Raw genomic sequence first — 17,946 nt, forward strand, 5'->3', positions numbered from 1 at the left:
CCTCTGAAATAAGGTCAGAGTGAATGAAATAATTACCCAAAAATTTCACAGTATATTCAACAAATCCAATTCCATTTCAGATTCCTCTTTTATGAATTTTAAACCTCCGTTGCATTTAATGCTTCTTTCAGAGTAACCCATAAATTCCCAACAATATTCCTGCAAGCTGCAACCCTATGTTGTCCCTCCCTTAAATTTACAGCTCTAAAGTCCATCAAAACCAACCAAAATATAAATTAGAACTTAATCCTACTGATTCAAAATCTCATAAATAGTCCTATGAACGAATTATAATTTTCAAAACTATAGAACTAAATTTAAACTAAAACCCAAATATTCAGATCGAAGAGGGTGGATTTTGTGCAAGAAAACAAAAACCAGTTTCCAATCTGACATGCAGTGAACAGAGAATTGGATCTACAAGCACAATGTGAATGATTCAATGATAATGATATATATATAGAGAGAGAAAAGGACTGGGGCTCTCTCCAGAAGGTAAAAAGAGAAGTAGTTGCATATTTAAAATGAAAGTTTGAAACAACTAATAAGCCAAAAAAAAGCTTTCCATCTCTCAAAGATGAATTTTTTAATATGCAGATCTTCTCTTTTGGTATTATTTTACATCTCTCAAAGATTTGAACACAATAAACAATAATTATGTACCTTTTGTACAGTTGCATATAAGCAAAACTAATAAAAGAATCTCGTCCTGGATAGTATGGTAGATTGCAGGCAGTTGAGAATATTGAATTCCTGCCAGTACATGATTATAAAACTGAAGTAAAACAGGTTTTTGCATGTTTGATGGTACAGTAAAGCAGTAACGAGTTGATGAACAAGGTTTCGGATCACGACAGGCAATGTCGATTGTGGCCGAGGTTGATGGAATAGAAGGGAAAGTATGAGTTACCTTGTGGGAAAAGGACATGTATCAGCATGTCAAGAAGTAAACGCAAAGAGCCTATCTACAATCTTTGTACGACAAATTGGACATTCGGAACATGCAAGTGAACAAGATTTACATACTGCAGTTTCAGAAAGCCGGAAATTAGAATCTGGAACTGAAATGTAGGGGTATTTTTAGAAGGTTTAAGAAAACTTACAGCAAAAATGTCGACATGGAAGAAGAATTGCTGCGGTTGGCAACTCGAAACAAACTTTACACATGTGTGAATTCGTATCAACGTTTCCTAGGCACTTGAGATCCTTTTCCTTCATCTCTTGCATCCGTGCCTGAAAAGTATGTCACTAAAATGAATTTCTATGAAGGGTGGGAATGATCAAAACATATTGCACACCTGATGCTGAAAAAAATTCATACCTTTAGGCGAACAACCAATGGTTCCGGTTCTTCCTCACTAGTTTCTTCAGGTTTTTTCAAATCATCAACAGGATCAGTGTCTTCTTTAGAGATGGTCAGAGTTTCATTATCATTTGTCGTTGTTGTATCGACAATATTGTCCATTCCAGAATCCTGCCTTGCATCACTTTTAACATCTGAGATAGCTCCACCTCCACCCTCTTTCTTCAACTTAGCAACCAGTACCCACATATTGGCCAAATCATTTTCAAGAGCTGCCTCCCTTTTCTTTGCATCTTCCATTTTCTTGCTGTAATCATTTTCTAGAAGTTCCTTTTCGGCTAAAGCAGCCTCAAGGGCTTCCTCTCTTTGTTTCCTTGCGTGAAGTTCCATTTTCAAATCATCTGGATCAAGATTCCAAAAATCAAAATCGTCACAGGCTGCCGCTGAAACATCATTACATCGGCCAGAGAGCCTCCCCTTCCTTCCAGGTCTCGCACCGTCACTATACTTACGATTCCCACCATAATTATTCTGTGTGTTTTTAGAGTGTGTCAATTCTTGAGCACTCAATAACTCCTTTTCTAATTTTGAATTTTGCAAGGAGAGCTTGGTGACTTCAGCTGCTAAATTTTTCAACTCAACAGCAGCAGCCGAGGCTAGCTCCTTCGCGTAAGAAGCTTCTTCTGCCAATTTCTGATTCTGTACATGCAACCCACTTATTTCTTCTGAAAAGTGAACTGATTCCAATTTCAGATTTTCATTCTCAATCTCCTGCTTAAATAAACAAGCTTCAGTAATCAAGACACATCCCTTTCTCCAAGTTATAAATAAAACAGCAAATATGTACATATAGGTTACATTTTTTTTTTTTTTTTTTTTTTTTTTTTTTTGAGAAGGGAAACAACATATACAGGTTACATTACTTTCTATAATAGACTAAAGAAACAAAGATACAGAATAAACGAGTCACATGTTGTACAGAAGCATACAGGACAGCCACTCATCCTTATAAACTATCAACGGTCTCATCCAATCATGGCAGTAATACTATAGAGAAAGCATCAAGAATCAGTATCGACAAATCAACTAGAGTAGTCAACCAAAAGTGAAAAGCCTTGCCTGAGATTGAATCTTCTTTTTTAATTCTTCGATATATTTTTCTGGAAGACAATGTTCAGATGAAGTTGGCAATTTATTGCTAGTAACTGAAGTCAACTGATGCTCTAAGTGTTCTACTTTCTCCTGTAATTCTTTGTTCTCTGCACACTGCCAGCAGACAAATATGGAAACAAGTGATGTTCCAAAACTAAACAAAGGGGGAACAATGAGAAGGAAGCTTGTTAATTAAGGAACAAATACAAATGCTCGAAGAATTTTCTACTACAGGTATATAGTGGAAAATAGGGAACAAAAAGAGATGGCAACAAACCTTATTCTGCAATTGCTCTTGAAGAACACGATTGTCTGCCGTTTTGATCTGAATCAAGGGAAGAAAGTAAATAGATAAGAGATTTTGCAATTATCTGGGGTGTGGTGATCGTGTATCCTACTAACGATATATTGGACCAGCAGCATGCATTAAATCAACCTTTCAATCAGTTGAACAACATTGCAGTATCGAAGTCCTTTAATTAATATAACTCAGAAAATTTACCTCCAGCTCAAAGTCCTTTTCACTGCACTGAGTCATTAATCTTGTAACAGTCTGCAACCATACAAAAACAGTAAAAAAAAACCTAATTAAATTTCTAATAGAAGTAAATTGAAGTACTTGAAGGAAGGTCATGAGCTCAAGGAAGCACCACCTGCTGCATTTCAGCCACTGATGCACTAGAAACTGAAGACTTGTCACCCTCAGCAATGCGTTGTTCCAAAGCCCTCATTTGCCTCTTCTTTTCTTGAATTTCATGTTCTAAGTCCTGGATCTGGATGAAGGAACGTAAACATGATTAAAAATGCAGCAAAGAAAGAAAACTCATGACAAACTATACCTGAACTTTAGAACCATCAGGATCATCAACAGACTGCTCAACCAGGCGTTTCAGTGTGCTGGTTTTAAATGCAACCTCTCCAGCAAGCATCTTAACTTGCTCGACCAGCAGATCCATCTGATCTGACATTGACATTTCGTCCTACAGTACAATATAAACAATCATTTTAAAATTCATAGCTCATAGCTCTCTAAGAAAACCGAGAAACCTTCAATAGAAAAAAAAAAACGTGATAAAGAAAAAAAAAAAAAAAAACAAGAAACCGGCAAAAAGCCTTGTGAGCTCTCATCGCTGGATAAACAGATATGATATAATTGAGTACATTGTAAACTGCTATTGTTGCGCTGATGAAAATTGAAAAAAAAAAAAACTTAAAAGCTTTCTGTATGATATTTAATTTGTGAAGAGAAACTCATAAACATGTAACACATCACAGAGAGATTAAAGCACCAATAATTTCACTCACGTTAGTTGATCCAGTGATTACACTACCAGCTGGTAAGCCTTCACCGTTCAACTGAATTGAAGAAACATCTGAGTGAAGAATTGAAGATGGATCATTTTGATTCTCGCTTTCGGAAAGCAATTCTTGGGGGACCTCAAACTTCTGAAAAGGAAATTTGAAAGATGAGCAATAGATTTATTATTCTCAAACTGAAGTAAGAACTGCAAAATGTCAGTCGCTTAGAAATAGGAAAAGAAGCCCCGGGACCAAAAATTCAGTGATGGAAGTTGTATCTGCTTCGTTGGCTATTAGATGTTTGAAACATGGCAAAAAAAAAAGAAAAAACTAACTGAACACTTTTTTATTCTGCACAACTAACAAAAATTGTAATTTGAATTGTAATTTATCCAAATAAAAACAGACAATGATGATAATGATAATAATAATAATAATAATAATTGTCGTTGCAAAAGTGTATGGAGGCAGAACAACCATGGATTCCAGTCATAGACCATAAAAAATGTTTAATGTGCAGAACAAGGCAATCTTAGATGAGAGTGCTCATCTTGGATCTTCTAAGCACTGAATTTGTAAGTTCTTCACATTTGTGATGGCAATGACAATCACAAGAGAAGTAAATGTGTATACGTAAGTTGAAGAAAAATTATATACAAAACTTACATCATCAAAAGAAGATTTGTTCCTTTGATGACTAGGAACGTCACTCAAACATCCAGGAATAGAATTCTTAGAAGAGACTAGTATGAGTTTAGTCAGCCTCTGAATCCTACTCATGAGAGCAACCTTAGCTTCTTCTTCCTCCTCTAATCTTGATTGCATTTTCACTTGACCTGCTTCTAACTATATAATAATACAAGAATAAACAAATTGAAATAGTATTCAGAAATTAGTAATTGAACCACCGAACATGAGCGCAGAAAACACAGACTTGTTGCCTCAAATTCATTATCTCCTCATGATTAACACCAACAATGACCCCCCTTTTCAACTGATCAAGCTCTTGCTTGAGGGTTGAGATTTCTCTCTGATACTTCTTTATCAAAGATTTTTCATCAATTATCTGAAAATGCAATAAAGAAGAGTTCAGAAAAGTGTAAAAAATCATTTGATCAACAAACATTTTCTTCTAACTTCATGTTGAAAAGAAACTTCAATAAACCTTATTGCGCGAGGCATAGATTTCAACTCGTTTGGCCCTGCTAGCAAACTTCAATGTATTGTGAGTTTCCTCCATGTTACTGGATGCAGGAGTTACTGTACAAATAAGCTGAAGATAATTTGTGTAAATCAAAAGGAAGTTGGCAAGTTTAACTGCATAAATATTCAAGGTAAGTAAAAGGAAAGCAGATGACAATAAATAAAGATGATTCATCTATAAGTTCCATCTACGAGAAGCATGCACTACAAAAAAGCTGTTTCTAAATCAAATACTCACTGAAACGTGTCCATGACCACTGAGTGAGGATTGTAGAAGACGAGTAAGCTTAGAATCTCGATAAGGAACATGGGATGCCTTCCCCTCGCTTAATTTCCCAATAACCTTCACAGTGCAACCAAATATATAAATTACTTCCATCTTGAGGTATCCCCTACATAAGGGAAACCAATATCACAGAAGTACAAACATTCTCATGAAATTTATGAAAATTAAACTTATATGCATTTCGATAGTTAACACTCGCCAACTGCAATGAATGGATGGATGAATTGATGGATCCTTAACACAACAGGCACGTAAGACTATAATGATAAGAGATAGTGAAGCAAACCTTGGTTTTCTAAAGCAGGATCAGGATGATACAAATTCTAATTGTACGGTGGTATTTGTTAGGGAAAGAGTGCAAAAATATTTAATCAACACAAAAAAGCCATATAAAAGGGCACCTACTGTTCCAAGAGTCAAAAGACTTTTGTTTATGTAGGCTCCTTCCTTTCTCCTCAGTCCAGTAGTCTCGGTCTTTGAGCTCTCTGACCCAGCTAAATCAATCAAATTCTGTTGCATGGAGTTAATATTAATCAGAATGGCACATTCAAGTTTAGTAGCACTACATATCAGAATGAGAGAGGTCCGATCTTACAAGCTGAGAGAAGATGACACCGTCATACTCATCACCATGTGCACTACTTTCAATCATCTGCAAGAGCATACTGCACTCTTAGTTTACAGAGGCAGAACGATGGGGAAGAATGCACGAGAGAGTGAAAGCAACCACAAAATCTGATAAGCATGCCTCTTTGCACCTCTGTGTGTGAGCATGTCTATTGGAATGTATGTATTTGGTTTGGGTATGTAAGAATTCATGTTTCTATGAATGTATTTATGTACTGATAAAATGTATACTGGCATAAACCATATGTGTGTACATTTCTACGAGCATAGATGCTAAAATATGTATCAATGTACATATCTTTGCATCCATTCGTAAAAAAAAGTTTGAACTCGGAATTCCACAACTAATTGTTTTTATAACACAAATAGGTTGTTAAAATCGGGGGGGAAGGGGCCAAATACTAAGGTCAAGATTGTCAGTTTGGAGTTCCTAAATGCACTTCCCAAAAGTTTATAATTGGTAACATAAAGAGGTGACGTCTAGATGCACATTGCAGAAAGCAATTTAAATCATGGAAAACAATCTTCATTTTGAAATAGAAATAAAACCATAGCAAAGAAATTTACTGAAGAGCAAGCAATTGGATACTCCAACAACAAGGAAATCATTAGTTTTACCAGCGTAAAGATGGTGTGACTCCGGCTACTAAAAAGATTGAAATTATTTGATCCAACATGACGATGCTCTGCCAATTAAGACATTTAGCCATAAACCACATATACACAAAAGGGCCCAATGAGAAGAGAAATGGTGTGGAAGCAGAAGATCCCAATAAATACCTTCTCCCGCGGCTATAAATGATAAAGCATGTCCAGGAGATAAAACCACTTCTTCCTTTATACCCTCAACATAAGTGCCCTAATTGATGACGGCAGCATAAAATGTACAATTATAACAAAGCAAAAATAGTTTACAAGGTGATAACTATGAGGACAAGTAAGAAAAGCACCTGTGCATCTTCCCTAACACGCAAATTCTGGGCTGTTGGATCTAGCAAGTCATTTATCACCTGGTATGAAGAATCCAAATATGATTACGAGTCCAGTAACTTTGAAGATTTGGGGAACTATTAGTACTAGCAGTTTGTACATGATTGTTTAGGATGCCAAAATTATATTCCTTTCATATAAAAACAAGATATCCTTCGACTCTGAACTATATAGGCTATAAACTACATTTACACCCGCCAATGGAACTCGGCGGTAAGTTAAAAGATAAAATAAGAATCTAGACATGATCAATCACTGAAGCTCTAAAATTTTTCAGTATAGAATTACTTACTTCATTGTATATTTCAAGGTAAGATACACGAAGCAAGAATTCCCTTCCAGGAGTCTACACAGAAAAACAACCACATTCATCTATACGGTCAAATATTCACAAAATTAAATAGATAAACGGGATTATTAAATTTGTAACAAATAAATATAATCCGATATCATGCAGAAGCTAGTAAGAAAAATAAGCTAATAAAGAAAGGGTTAATTAGAGTAAAGCAAAAGGCATGCAAAAAAAATTTCATTTATAACAATCTTTCCTTCATAGTTTATGCGAATAGCAAAAATCAATTCATAAATATCAATATTTATTCAATGGTATATAAATAAATGTATTTATTCAATGTTAAGGCAGCATCTCTAACTCTTTTAAGAGGCCGTAGATTTGAATCCCCACCCCGAATTTGTGACGTACCGTTCTCCAAAAATAAGATGGATACATGTATTTGATAACCATGAAAGAAATAATGGATAATACCCGACTGACAATTTAGCCCATCAAATATCAAAAGGATTTCAACAACTTCACAATTTACTTGATTCTTAAGCTAAATAATTTTAATTAAAGTGGTAAATTTGCACATTTGTTATCCAAACATGGTAGCTCGTCTGAAATTTTATTTAACACAGGTTCAATAATTTAATTATTATAACTAAGATATAATAAATATCTAACACTATTCAGGAGTAAAATTTGTAGCAAAGGGAACAATTGTTATTTGGATAATGACTGTACTAAATTCTGCAATATGTTATTATTTCTGATAAAGAATTAAGTACTTCCTTAGGACTGACTTATGCCTTAGCTAGCCCACCCGACAAAAGCATAAAAATTTCGGAAGGACTCATCCCACACTGACCCCCTCCTTCTAAGCTTTTTTTCATTTCTAAAATATACAAGATTTTAAAAATGCTATAGAAGAGATACACACACACACACATATATGTAACATACACATTTTATACTTTTTCATTTACTTCTCAGAAAAACTGATTGAAATAAGTATCGGGCCCTTTTAGACTTGAGTAGACCTCATCACGGAGGAGTCATGACCACGAGCCATTACGTGCCTACTATCTTTCACAGTAGGCTCAGTCTTGGCAACCACCAATATAAACAGATGATAAACTACATACAAACTACAGAATGTGAATATTTTTGTGCAATTGTAAGACTGCAAGCCAAAGTTTTTTAAAGACAAAATTAATGTTTTTTTTTTTTCAAAAACCAGAGCACAAAAAGAAGAATTTACCAAAACTATAACATCGACCAAAAGAATACTTAGCAGTTTAGAACTCAAATGATGTTAAGCATATTAATGAACAACAATAACTGCCCACAAGATAAGAGTTTTATGAAAAAAAATTATCAAGAAATTAAGAGAACATAATTAAAAAGACATCAACAAGGCAAAGAACAAGATAATACTATTCAATGTCTCACTTCATTATGCCAGGACACTTACATCTTGGATGATGCTGAAAACATCTTTTATAGCCAGTGGTATGATACCTGGAGAGTTTTGATCTCCCTGTGAAAATTATTTAGACAAGCAAATCAATAACATTACCAAGGCACCAAAATAAGGTCTGCTAAGCTATCATTGGGGGAGGTATGGAAGTATTAAGAAAAAAAAAAAAAAAAAAAGATAACACCATGGTAGAAAAAGCGAGGAAGAGAAACTTATTGAATCGTCTCATAACAATGTCGTATTGGCTGTCAGGCAGATTACCATGTGTCTCTCAACCAAACTCATCACTCTCTGCCAATCAAGTTTCAAATCTAACACCAACTTCTAGTTCCAAAAAAATTGGACATGGCGTAACTGAAAAAATAAATAATCTAATAACAATTGCTTCATGACTAAGCATCTTTCAATATAAATGTCAAATAGTGTTACTACTCACTTTTGAAAGTCTCTTTTTGTAGTTTCCAGCTGAATTAAAACGGAAACCCTAATATATGTGTAATTAGCATTTAGCCCTCAAAACTAACCAACAATTATAAATTAACACCAGATGCCCAAAATTGGAGGCTGAAAAAATCAAATGCTATTGTTGATTCAACAAGAAAATTAGGGTTCATCATCTCTCCGGCTTCAAACTCTTAATAAGGCTCTTATAAGGACATGAATATTAACGGTTAGCAAAGCAGTTAGTGGTTACAACAAGCTGAACTATTATAATCTGGTTTGGCATCAAACAGTCCAGGGTTCTACGCATAATAATTGCAATTAACAAACTCTGTTTTTGGGCAAATCAAACTCGAATAATTTTTGTAAAAGCGCTCTCAAAAAGATTAGACATGTGGGCATGATGCCAAAGAATCGTACTTACATGCATAGTGTGCGTCTTCCCACTGCTTGTCACACCGTAAGCAAATACAGTTCCTGCATAACAGAAAACAGCTTATAAGATCCTTCAATTGTTAGATTTAATCAAGTTCTCTTCCTAGAAATCGAGAATTATCTCTATCAGTCTAATAATTCTTCCATGATCTTACATAAAAACTTTAACGACACTACGAGTTATGATGTTGTTTAGTTCAAAGAATGTCTGGATCAGTGAAACGTTTCGCACCATTAACACCCTCCATCGCTGACTTGACGACAGGTTTGGCCGCAACTTCATACACCTCCTGTGAAATCGTATCTGGTCCAAACACCCTATCTGCCACAGAGAAACACCGTCCCCACGATGTTATAAACACGAAAACATACATTGCTGCTACGTTAATCCAAATTCAAATTGAAAAATGAGTACCAAATCCATAGGCCGTGGCCGGATTATACTCATTGCGCACGATCTTGTCCCCGTCCGCATACCAAGCAATCTCATCCCCTTTCAGGAACTCCCTCTCACTGCAAGCATAAGCCCGAAACCAAAACTCAAATCAATCGCAAAAACACCAACACTAAAATCAATCACGGATCAGATTCAACACCCTCCGATCTCTCCACTTACCTCAAAGGCCGAAACCGAATCGTCACCGAAATGCTATCTCCATTCCTCAGCTCATCCACAGGCTCAGCAATCAAATCATCAGAAATAAACCCAACCGGCGAGCAATCACCATAACCTCCACCTCCATAGTGCATTGAATCCGAAACCCCTCGGCCATGAGCCATTGATCGAGAACCAAATCCACCGCCCATTCCATAATGCGAAGACGCCGAACTCGAGCAAGGTCGAGGAATCATCTTCCCGTTCGTGAAAGAACTGGGCGATGGACTCGAATAGTAAGAAGAAGCAACAGATTTCCGATGAGAAAACGGCGAACTACTCCGCGTTCGGGACGAAGACGCCATAGACTGAATCAGACAAGTCAGTGAGGACTCTGATAGCAAAATGCAAATCAAATCCAATTAAAAATTAAAAAAAGAAGGAGAATAAGAATCAGAAGCAAGCAAGAAAAAAGAGTGTCAGAAAACTCACATGGTTGCACAAGCAAAAGCGAAGAACATTGAGAATCCCTTTTCCTTCTTCTTCTTCTTCTTCTTCTTCTCTTTTGTCTGTGCTAATAATTTGTTCAACGCTTTAAGCTACCTCCCATGGAAGACTTTAGAGAGAGAAGTTAGAGATTGTTTCGTCTTCTTTAAGACAGCGGGCGTTACAGAGAAATGGATAGTGAAAGAGAGAGAGAGAGACAGATTATATTTTTAAAATTTTTAATTTAAATTTTGATTAATTTATATATATATATATATATATATATAAAGCGGGATGACGTGGCGGACAACTGGGGTTGTTTTTGAAATAGAGAGAAAAAAAAGGACTTTTAAGAAAATAAACGTGAAGTTGTTTTATTTTTAAATTTAATACGAATTTTAATTTTTAAATATATATATATATTTTTTTTTTTTTTTTTTTATTACATTACAAATGAAGTGAAATTGTTCTATTTTTTTAATTTATAGAAAATAATGAACTGAAAAGAAACGGAATTTCAACATTATTTAAAATGTTTTAATTTAATTAATTGATATTTTTTAACTTTATTTTTTACCATTATTGTGAATATTAAAAATATTTGACATTAATCCATGTCTGTAATAAGTTGTGACTTGTGAATATTTGATATTTGAGTTTTATAAGATTTTAGTTATTGATCGTATTATAAATAAGTTTTAATTTTTAAATAATTAAAAAACAACAAATCGACGACTTAACCTAACCCAGCCCAATCGACGTTATAGAGGGTTGGTTGGATTGAGTTAGGTTGTGAATTTTGTTCGACTTAGGTCACTAATATTTAGGTTGGTCATAATATTTTTCAAACCGTTGTCTTGTTTTATATTACCGTACTTTTAAAAAATAGTTCTTTTATTTTTATTTCATTTAGTATATATCGAAATATAATGGTAACATATAATAAAATTTAATATTCAATTTAACAAAATTAAAAGAATGTAACTGAGAGAGAGAGACGGGAGAGGTGCACGGCGGAGAGTTTCCAGTACCATGTGATTGTGGGGCCGCCACCCCGCACTTTACACTTAGGACCTGGAGGGGCAAATGTAACGTGACAGTACAAGCATGTTCCAGAGCCACACGTGGGGCTACTTTCGTCTTTTTGTACATTCCCCGCCGCATCAACTCCCACGCGCCGCCGTACTACTCCGTTTATTAATCTCTTAAAAATACAGCTTTAAAATTTCAATTATTAGCCAACCAAAAAGTTGGCTACATTACACATAACTTCATCCACGGAATCCTAAAAAAAATCCTTATTTTGTGACGTAATTAGGTAGAAATTCGAAACCCGAACTTGTCTTCCAAATCGTATACGTGACGAGTTTCTACTTCATACAGCTCGAGTTTATGTACTATTAAGCAAGTCGAGACACTCTTTCGAAAACAAGATTACCATTGACTTGAATAAAAAAGAAATATTACTCATAAATGTAGCCTCTCTTCACTACTTTCATGCACCATTCAATATTAGTGGAGCGGAGAGAGCTAAATGACGTGAATACCCCTGATCGAGTTTTATTAAAAAGGGTCCCTAACTCTCAAACAAACCAAAACATGAACGATAATAACGAGTAAAATATTTTTTAACATGCAATTTAAAAACGACTGTGAACCAAATAATTACTCGCTACATAAACGAGTAAAATATTTTTTTAATACAAAATTTTAAAAACTAAATTATTTGAGAGAATATTTTTAGAAATTTATGAAATAAAAGGTTAAGAAATTAATATAAAAAAAAGTGTATTATTAAATTATTTAATATTAATTTAAATAAATAAATAAATAAATAAAAGAAAAACCCTTTAACCACTCTATGGTGGGATTAGGAAGGGTGAGCTGAAAATAGAGAATTAAAATTGGTAAAATGTTTGGTTGTGGGCATAAAGCAACGTAAATCAAGATGGGTTTGTTTTAACTAACCAACAACCTCTCCTTCATATTAAAACTTTATTACAATAATATTTTATTTTTTTATTTTTTAAATATTGTGTTATTAGGATAACCAGAAATGTTTTCACACTGTTATAGATGTTGTTTTCGTTCTCCTCTCCAACCAATATGGGATAATATCACAATCTACCCTCCTTTAGGGCCAACGTCCTCGTTGGTACTCGTTCCTTTCTCCAATCGATGTGGGATGGATCCCCACCAAATCCACCCCCCTTTGGACCCAGCATCCTTACTGGCACACCGCCTCGTGTCTACCCCCTTCAGGGAACAATGTCCTCACTATCACATTGCCTGGAACCTGGATCTGATACCATTTGTAACGACCCAGTTCCATTGCTAGCGGATATTGTCCTCTTTGGGCTTTCTCTCTCGGTCTTCCTTTTAAGATTTTAAAACGCGTCTACTAGTGAAAGGTTTCCACACACGGTGTTTCGTTCGTCTCCCCAACCAATATGGGATATTACAAAACTAACCCAACAAAACCGTCATGATTTAAATTAGGTAGTATGGGAAAATAAGAACAATTTTAAAAATCTATTACTAATTCACCCACAAACTTGAGCAAAGGAAAGTTCTAGATTCCCTCATTTTAGGCCCCATGTGAAACATAGCTATGAGCTCGAACTCGATCTAGCTTCGTCGTTGATATATGAAATTACATAATATGAAGTCTTTCAACTTTTTTCATCGACTCCAATGACAATAACTAGGTCAACCCATCATTTTTTCCACACAGGGAATAATAAATTCAAACCTCTAACCTCTAACTGTATTCCAAAATTTTGTCACAAATAAAAGTGGCTAGATAGACTTTGTCTCACCATTTTTCAGTTCAATAACATTGGAAGTTAGAGATCCGAACCGCTGACCTCTTGATTGTTGGAAAATATCCAAGTAGCTGAGTTATGATAAGATTAACAATCCCGAGTAGGCATTATCAAACTACTTTAACTACATAAGCATTGATCGTATATTATAAATATCAACGGACTTTGTCTCACCCTTTTTCCGTTCAATAACACCAGAAGTAGGAGATTCGAATCGTTGACCTCTTGATTGCTCGAAAATATATCTCAAGCAACTGAGTTATGATCAGATTAACAATCCCGAGTAAACATTATCAAACTAGGTCGATTAACTCAATCGACAAATAAATTACCAATATTATTTGCTTACTAAAGTTGGAGGAATCTAACCCTTAAAAAGGGGTAGACAATGACTTTTCTTAGCATTGAGAGGGCCTTAGGGATGGGAGGCTTTACTTGAAAAGGAAGCGATGAGCTGTGGTGAGGTGGGCTTTTCACGTGGGAAGGTGGGCCCCGTTTAAGACAGGACCACGTCATCCTTTTTCTCTATTTTGGGCTCTTAGGAGGACGGGTTGTCCACATTCATGGGCCCAAAAAACTATATAGTAAAGTAATTATATACCACAACTATATAGTTTTGCATTTTTTTATTCTTATTATATGTGCTTGATAATACATATTATTCTTATCATATACTTGATGACTCTTGGAAAAATATTTTTATTTAAAACTATACTAAATATTTCGAGGTTTGGATTGAATCGAGTTGGGACATTTTTTTTTACTGAACTCAGTTATTCAGATTGTAAAAATTTTCAACCTAAACAACCTTTATTAAATAATTGAATCGAGTCATGTATTAATTTTTTTTTAGTAAAAGTAACAAAAACAAACATTTATTTATTTATTTTTAAATATTTAATTAAAATTTGTAATTCAATTTCTATATATATATTTAAAAATTAAATAGTAAAAAATTGTTGAGAATAAACCGTGAGAAAAATAATATGAAATTAAACAAAATAAAATAAATATATGTATATAAAATTGTAAAAATATATATTTTAAAATTAATAATAAGCTAGTCTTGAAGAAAAGAGAAAAAACGGTTTTATTTTATTAGAAAAGATATTAATATAATAAAACAGGGGTGTTGCGAGAATCGAACTCGCGACCTCTCGCACCCGAAGCGAGAATCATACCACTAGACCAAACACCCGTTGATGTTCGGTTTCAAATTTTTATTAATATATATTTAATATAATAAGTTATCTGATATTTTTGTTCTCAAATTTTTATCAGTTTCAGGCGCCAGGAACAAGGAGGAGCGAAAATGGGAGCTTCGATAATGTCTTCTCCCTCTCATTCTCACCTCATCCACTCTCTTCTTCTCCGGTCAGTTCCTTCTTCTCTCTCGACTTTCCTCTCTAGACCCTCCGCCGCCATCTCAGCCGCTTGCTCCCATCAGTTTAAACCCAATAGTTCTATCTTCCTCATTCGCCAATCTCCTCACCGTTCCCGGTCTTTTAGTCCCTCAGCATCCGTTTCATTCTCTCGCTCCTTTTCTTCCACCATTTCTGATACCTCTGCGGTCGGATTTGAAGACGACGATGTAATTGACGATGACGACGAAAGTGATTACGAAGATGAAGTTGAAATCGAAGATTTCGAACTGGAAGACAACACCGTTGAGGACGGGTTGGAAACTGCTGTGGCTTCGGACTCGTCTTCGGCGGTGGTGAGTAGAAGTGAAGTGAAGAATATTCCGAGTTTGACGGTTAAGGAGAAGAAAGAGTTGGCATCGTACGCTCATAGCTTGGGGAAGAAGCTGAAGAGTCAGTTGGTGGGGAAGTCTGGCGTCACTCCTGGCTTGGCTACTTCTTTCATCGAGACACTTGAAGCCAACGAGCTTCTCAAGGTTTGTTGTTTCTTTCAATGTTCTCTTCTCTGTTTGATCGAGTTATTTCTTGGCTGATTTGATATCCGTAAAGTCTATATGGTTTAAGAATTAGGGTTCATATAGCAACCATTTTAGGGGAACCAGTGCTGTGAATTTCAATTGTCTTTGCAATTTTTATCTCCTCTTCTTCTTGAACAATTTGAATAGAAATGGCATTCTGGACTTAAAGTGCTTGTTCGCAGTTAGGAAAACAATTACATTGTTTGTTGGAGAAATGAAATTCTTCTGTTGAAACGTAGTTTAGAGCTACTATAGAAAATTTATGGGTTGATCAACTGCAGTGTGGATGAACAGTTTGGCGAATAGACATTTTGTGAAAACTCTGTTCTTTTTATTTTTGACAAGAAACAAAACTTATCATGAATTAATGAAACAAAGGATCAGAACCCCCAAAATAAATTGAATCTGAAAAGAGAATCCAACGAAAAAAAACTTAGATGTGTTGGATGAACATCGGCTAATTTAGGGAATGATCATGGGTTTGTAATCAAGGAATACTCCATTGGTTTGAGGTCTTTTGGGAAAGCTCAAAGCAAAGCCATGAGAGCTTATGCTCAAAGTGGACAATATCATATCATTGTGGAGAGTCGTGTTCATCTAACATGGTATCGAGCCATGCCCTAAACTTAGCCATGCCAATAGAATCCTCAAATGTCGAACAAAGGACTCCAAAAGAAAAAAAAAAAAAGAGTCGAGACTCCTCGAAGGCATAGTAAAAAATGACTAAGACTCCAAAAGAAAAGGAGTCGAGCCTCAATTAAGGGAAGGTGTACTTTGTTCGAGGGGAGGTGTTGGATGAAAGTCCCACATCGACTAATTTAGGTAATGATCAAGGGTTTATGATCAAGAATACTCTCTCCATTGGTTTGAGGCCTTTTGGGGAAGTCCAAAGCAAAGCCACGAGAGCTTATGCTCAAAGTGGACAATATCATACCATTGTGGAGTCTTAGATGAACACCAATGGGAAGCATGAAATCTGGAGGACTCAGTGATCAAACCAATGAAAGAACCTTTGAAGCCAAACCATATGTAAAACCAATATAAAAAAGCCTCCCTTGCGTTAGAGAAGAGACTGAAAGAAATTCCTCTAATGCAATTGAAAGCTCGTGAAATGGATTTTCAAAAGCAAACAATGGTATGAATATCTATCAAACTGTGAAAAAAGGGCTCCAAAAACACCTTTGCACCAAAAAGACTGCAGCCTTAACCAAAGCTTAAAGCCTCAAACAGGCAACCAAACGAAGCTGAAACACTTGAAAGAAGAAACAAAACACCAAAATCCTTAGAGAAACCAACCAGAGCTTGGCAAAAGTGAACACTGACACAACTTTCGTCATGAACCAGTGAAGGAATTCCATGAAACTCGACACCATTGGCTTCACTAAGTGAACCGAAATTGGCTGGCATGGAGGGTGGAGGGTAAGTGAAGGGTCATCAACGGATGAAGAGGCAACTTGCTGATTAGAAGGCACCAAAAGCCTCTTACAACATTCTTTCTTCAATAAAATTTGAATTCAAAGAATTTTCCTCAAGACATGGTTGGTATGACGAATACGCCCCAACTTCACGGATATAAGACGAAGGATAGGCTGGATTAGGACCCTTTTTTACATTTTTAACATTCCGGGACTTCGAAGACTCAAAAGGCATAATTAGCCTTTAGGTCTCATCGTGCTAGATTAAGTCCCTTTTCGATATAGTTTGACTCTTTTTGTTTGGAGTTGGTTTTGCGTATTTTCTTGTATTTTCTAATTTTTTTTAATGATAGTCCATTAAAAAAAAAAAAGCTAAGGTTAACTGTTTTTTCTGATCGGATCTTGTTTGTGAAGACGAATATGTTGGCATCTCGAATCCTGTTTAGTTTTCTGTATGCGAACTTGACTAATGGCTTCGATTTCTGCATTCCACGTAAATGTCGAATATTAGAAAATCCTTAGACCAAAGTAGAATTAAAAAAATTGAACCATTGGATACACAGATCAAAGTTCTGGGGAACTGTCCAGGGGAGCTGGAGGATGTGGTGAAGCAATTGGAGGAATCAACAGGGTCTGTGGTAGTGAGCAAAATTGGGAGAACTGTTATCATTTATAGGCCCAGCATCTCTAAAATGAAAGCAGAGGAAGAAAAACGACGTGCCCGAAAAATGTATGTGAGAAAAGAACCCGATCGAGTGAAACTATTTTTGCAGGTAAAGTATATGGATTGACATTCTTGATCTTATCTCAGAATGAATTACTCTTGCTTCTTAAATTCTAATACTCATATTCATGCAGAATAAAGTACAAACACCGAGAAGCTCGAACCGAGGTCGTCGTGGAAGCAGCAGGTTTTGATCTGAAGTAGAATTCACATCTAACAGGTTTATTTTGAAATTTTATCCATGCAAGTTTTTTGTTACACCGTTCTAAATGTTGCAGTTCCACTAGTTTTTATTTGGTTCATCAATATAGAGGCTTTTGTTCTGCTTTCGTTTCACAGGTTTAGAGTTTAAACAAGATTATAGTGTCTGTGTGAGTTAGTAGTAAGAGCTTAAAATATGCATAACCAAATATAAATCAAATACATCGAGTTATATAATTATCTCTTGGATATGTATGCACATGAG

General features: G+C 35.5%; 2 protein-coding genes and 1 non-coding gene across 4 annotated transcripts; 1 reads left to right on the forward strand and 2 right to left on the reverse strand.

Moving 5' to 3' along the window:
• Window positions 1–491: 491 nt before the first annotated feature.
• On the reverse strand, window positions 492–10,783 carry LOC111793124 (kinesin-like protein KIN-7D, mitochondrial). Of its 2 annotated transcripts, XM_023674863.2 has the most exons (25): window positions 10,584–10,783; window positions 10,113–10,485; window positions 9,912–10,009; window positions 9,729–9,818; window positions 9,486–9,538; window positions 8,615–8,680; window positions 7,153–7,206; window positions 6,821–6,880; window positions 6,651–6,729; window positions 6,489–6,556; window positions 5,839–5,895; window positions 5,649–5,753; window positions 5,196–5,300; window positions 4,920–5,027; window positions 4,689–4,820; window positions 4,421–4,600; window positions 3,761–3,901; window positions 3,295–3,435; window positions 3,109–3,228; window positions 2,958–3,008; window positions 2,733–2,780; window positions 2,423–2,569; window positions 1,322–2,074; window positions 1,104–1,233; window positions 492–1,025 (listed from the first exon to the last, which is right to left on the reverse strand). In XM_023674863.2, exons 2-25 carry the CDS (start codon window positions 10,454–10,456, stop codon window positions 940–942), a joined length of 3,216 nt encoding a protein of 1,071 aa, XP_023530631.2. In that variant the 5' UTR covers window positions 10,457–10,485; window positions 10,584–10,783; the 3' UTR covers window positions 492–939. The 2 variants fall into 2 exon arrangements, with proteins under 2 accessions (XP_023530631.2, XP_023530634.1); XM_023674866.2 differs by lacking the exons at window positions 10,113–10,485; window positions 10,584–10,783 and having other exon boundaries at window positions 9,729–9,814.
• Window positions 10,784–14,528: 3,745 nt separating this feature from the next.
• TRNAP-CGG (transfer RNA proline (anticodon CGG)) lies at window positions 14,529–14,600 on the reverse strand. Its single transcript has one exon. It is a non-coding gene; the product is annotated as a tRNA-Pro (tRNA).
• A 76-nt stretch (window positions 14,601–14,676) lies between these two features.
• On the forward strand, window positions 14,677–17,816 carry LOC111792256 (RNA-binding CRS1 / YhbY (CRM) domain protein). Its single transcript, XM_023673612.2, has 3 exons — window positions 14,677–15,299; window positions 17,320–17,529; window positions 17,615–17,816. Exons 1-3 carry the CDS (start codon window positions 14,715–14,717, stop codon window positions 17,672–17,674), a joined length of 855 nt encoding a protein of 284 aa, XP_023529380.2. The 5' UTR covers window positions 14,677–14,714; the 3' UTR covers window positions 17,675–17,816.
• Window positions 17,817–17,946: the final 130 nt, after the last annotated feature.

Source organism: Cucurbita pepo, chromosome 4, assembly GCF_057944985.1.
Source record: "Cucurbita pepo subsp. pepo isolate OVF chromosome 4, ASM5794498v1, whole genome shotgun sequence".
NCBI lineage: Eukaryota > Viridiplantae > Streptophyta > Magnoliopsida > Cucurbitales > Cucurbitaceae > Cucurbita > Cucurbita pepo.

Excerpts from the sequence above, each read along its gene's own strand:
- LOC111793124 (XM_023674863.2), bottom strand. The coding sequence starts at position 10,456 with ATGGCGTCTTCGTCCCGAACGCGGAGTAGTTCGCCGTTTTCTCATCGG. Across the intron at positions 7,207-8,614 it reads TTTTCAGCATCATCCAAGAT|ACTCCTGGAAGGGAATTCTT; the intron begins GTAAGTGTCCTG and ends TTTTCTGTGTAG. Across the intron at positions 2,781-2,957 it reads AAAAGGACTTTGAGCTGGAG|ATCAAAACGGCAGACAATCG; the intron begins GTAAATTTTCTG and ends CCCTTGATTCAG.
- LOC111792256 (XM_023673612.2), top strand. The coding sequence starts at position 14,715 with ATGGGAGCTTCGATAATGTCTTCTCCCTCTCATTCTCACCTCATCCAC. Across the intron at positions 15,300-17,319 it reads AAGCCAACGAGCTTCTCAAG|ATCAAAGTTCTGGGGAACTG; the intron begins GTTTGTTGTTTC and ends TTGGATACACAG. Across the intron at positions 17,530-17,614 it reads GAGTGAAACTATTTTTGCAG|AATAAAGTACAAACACCGAG; the intron begins GTAAAGTATATG and ends ATATTCATGCAG.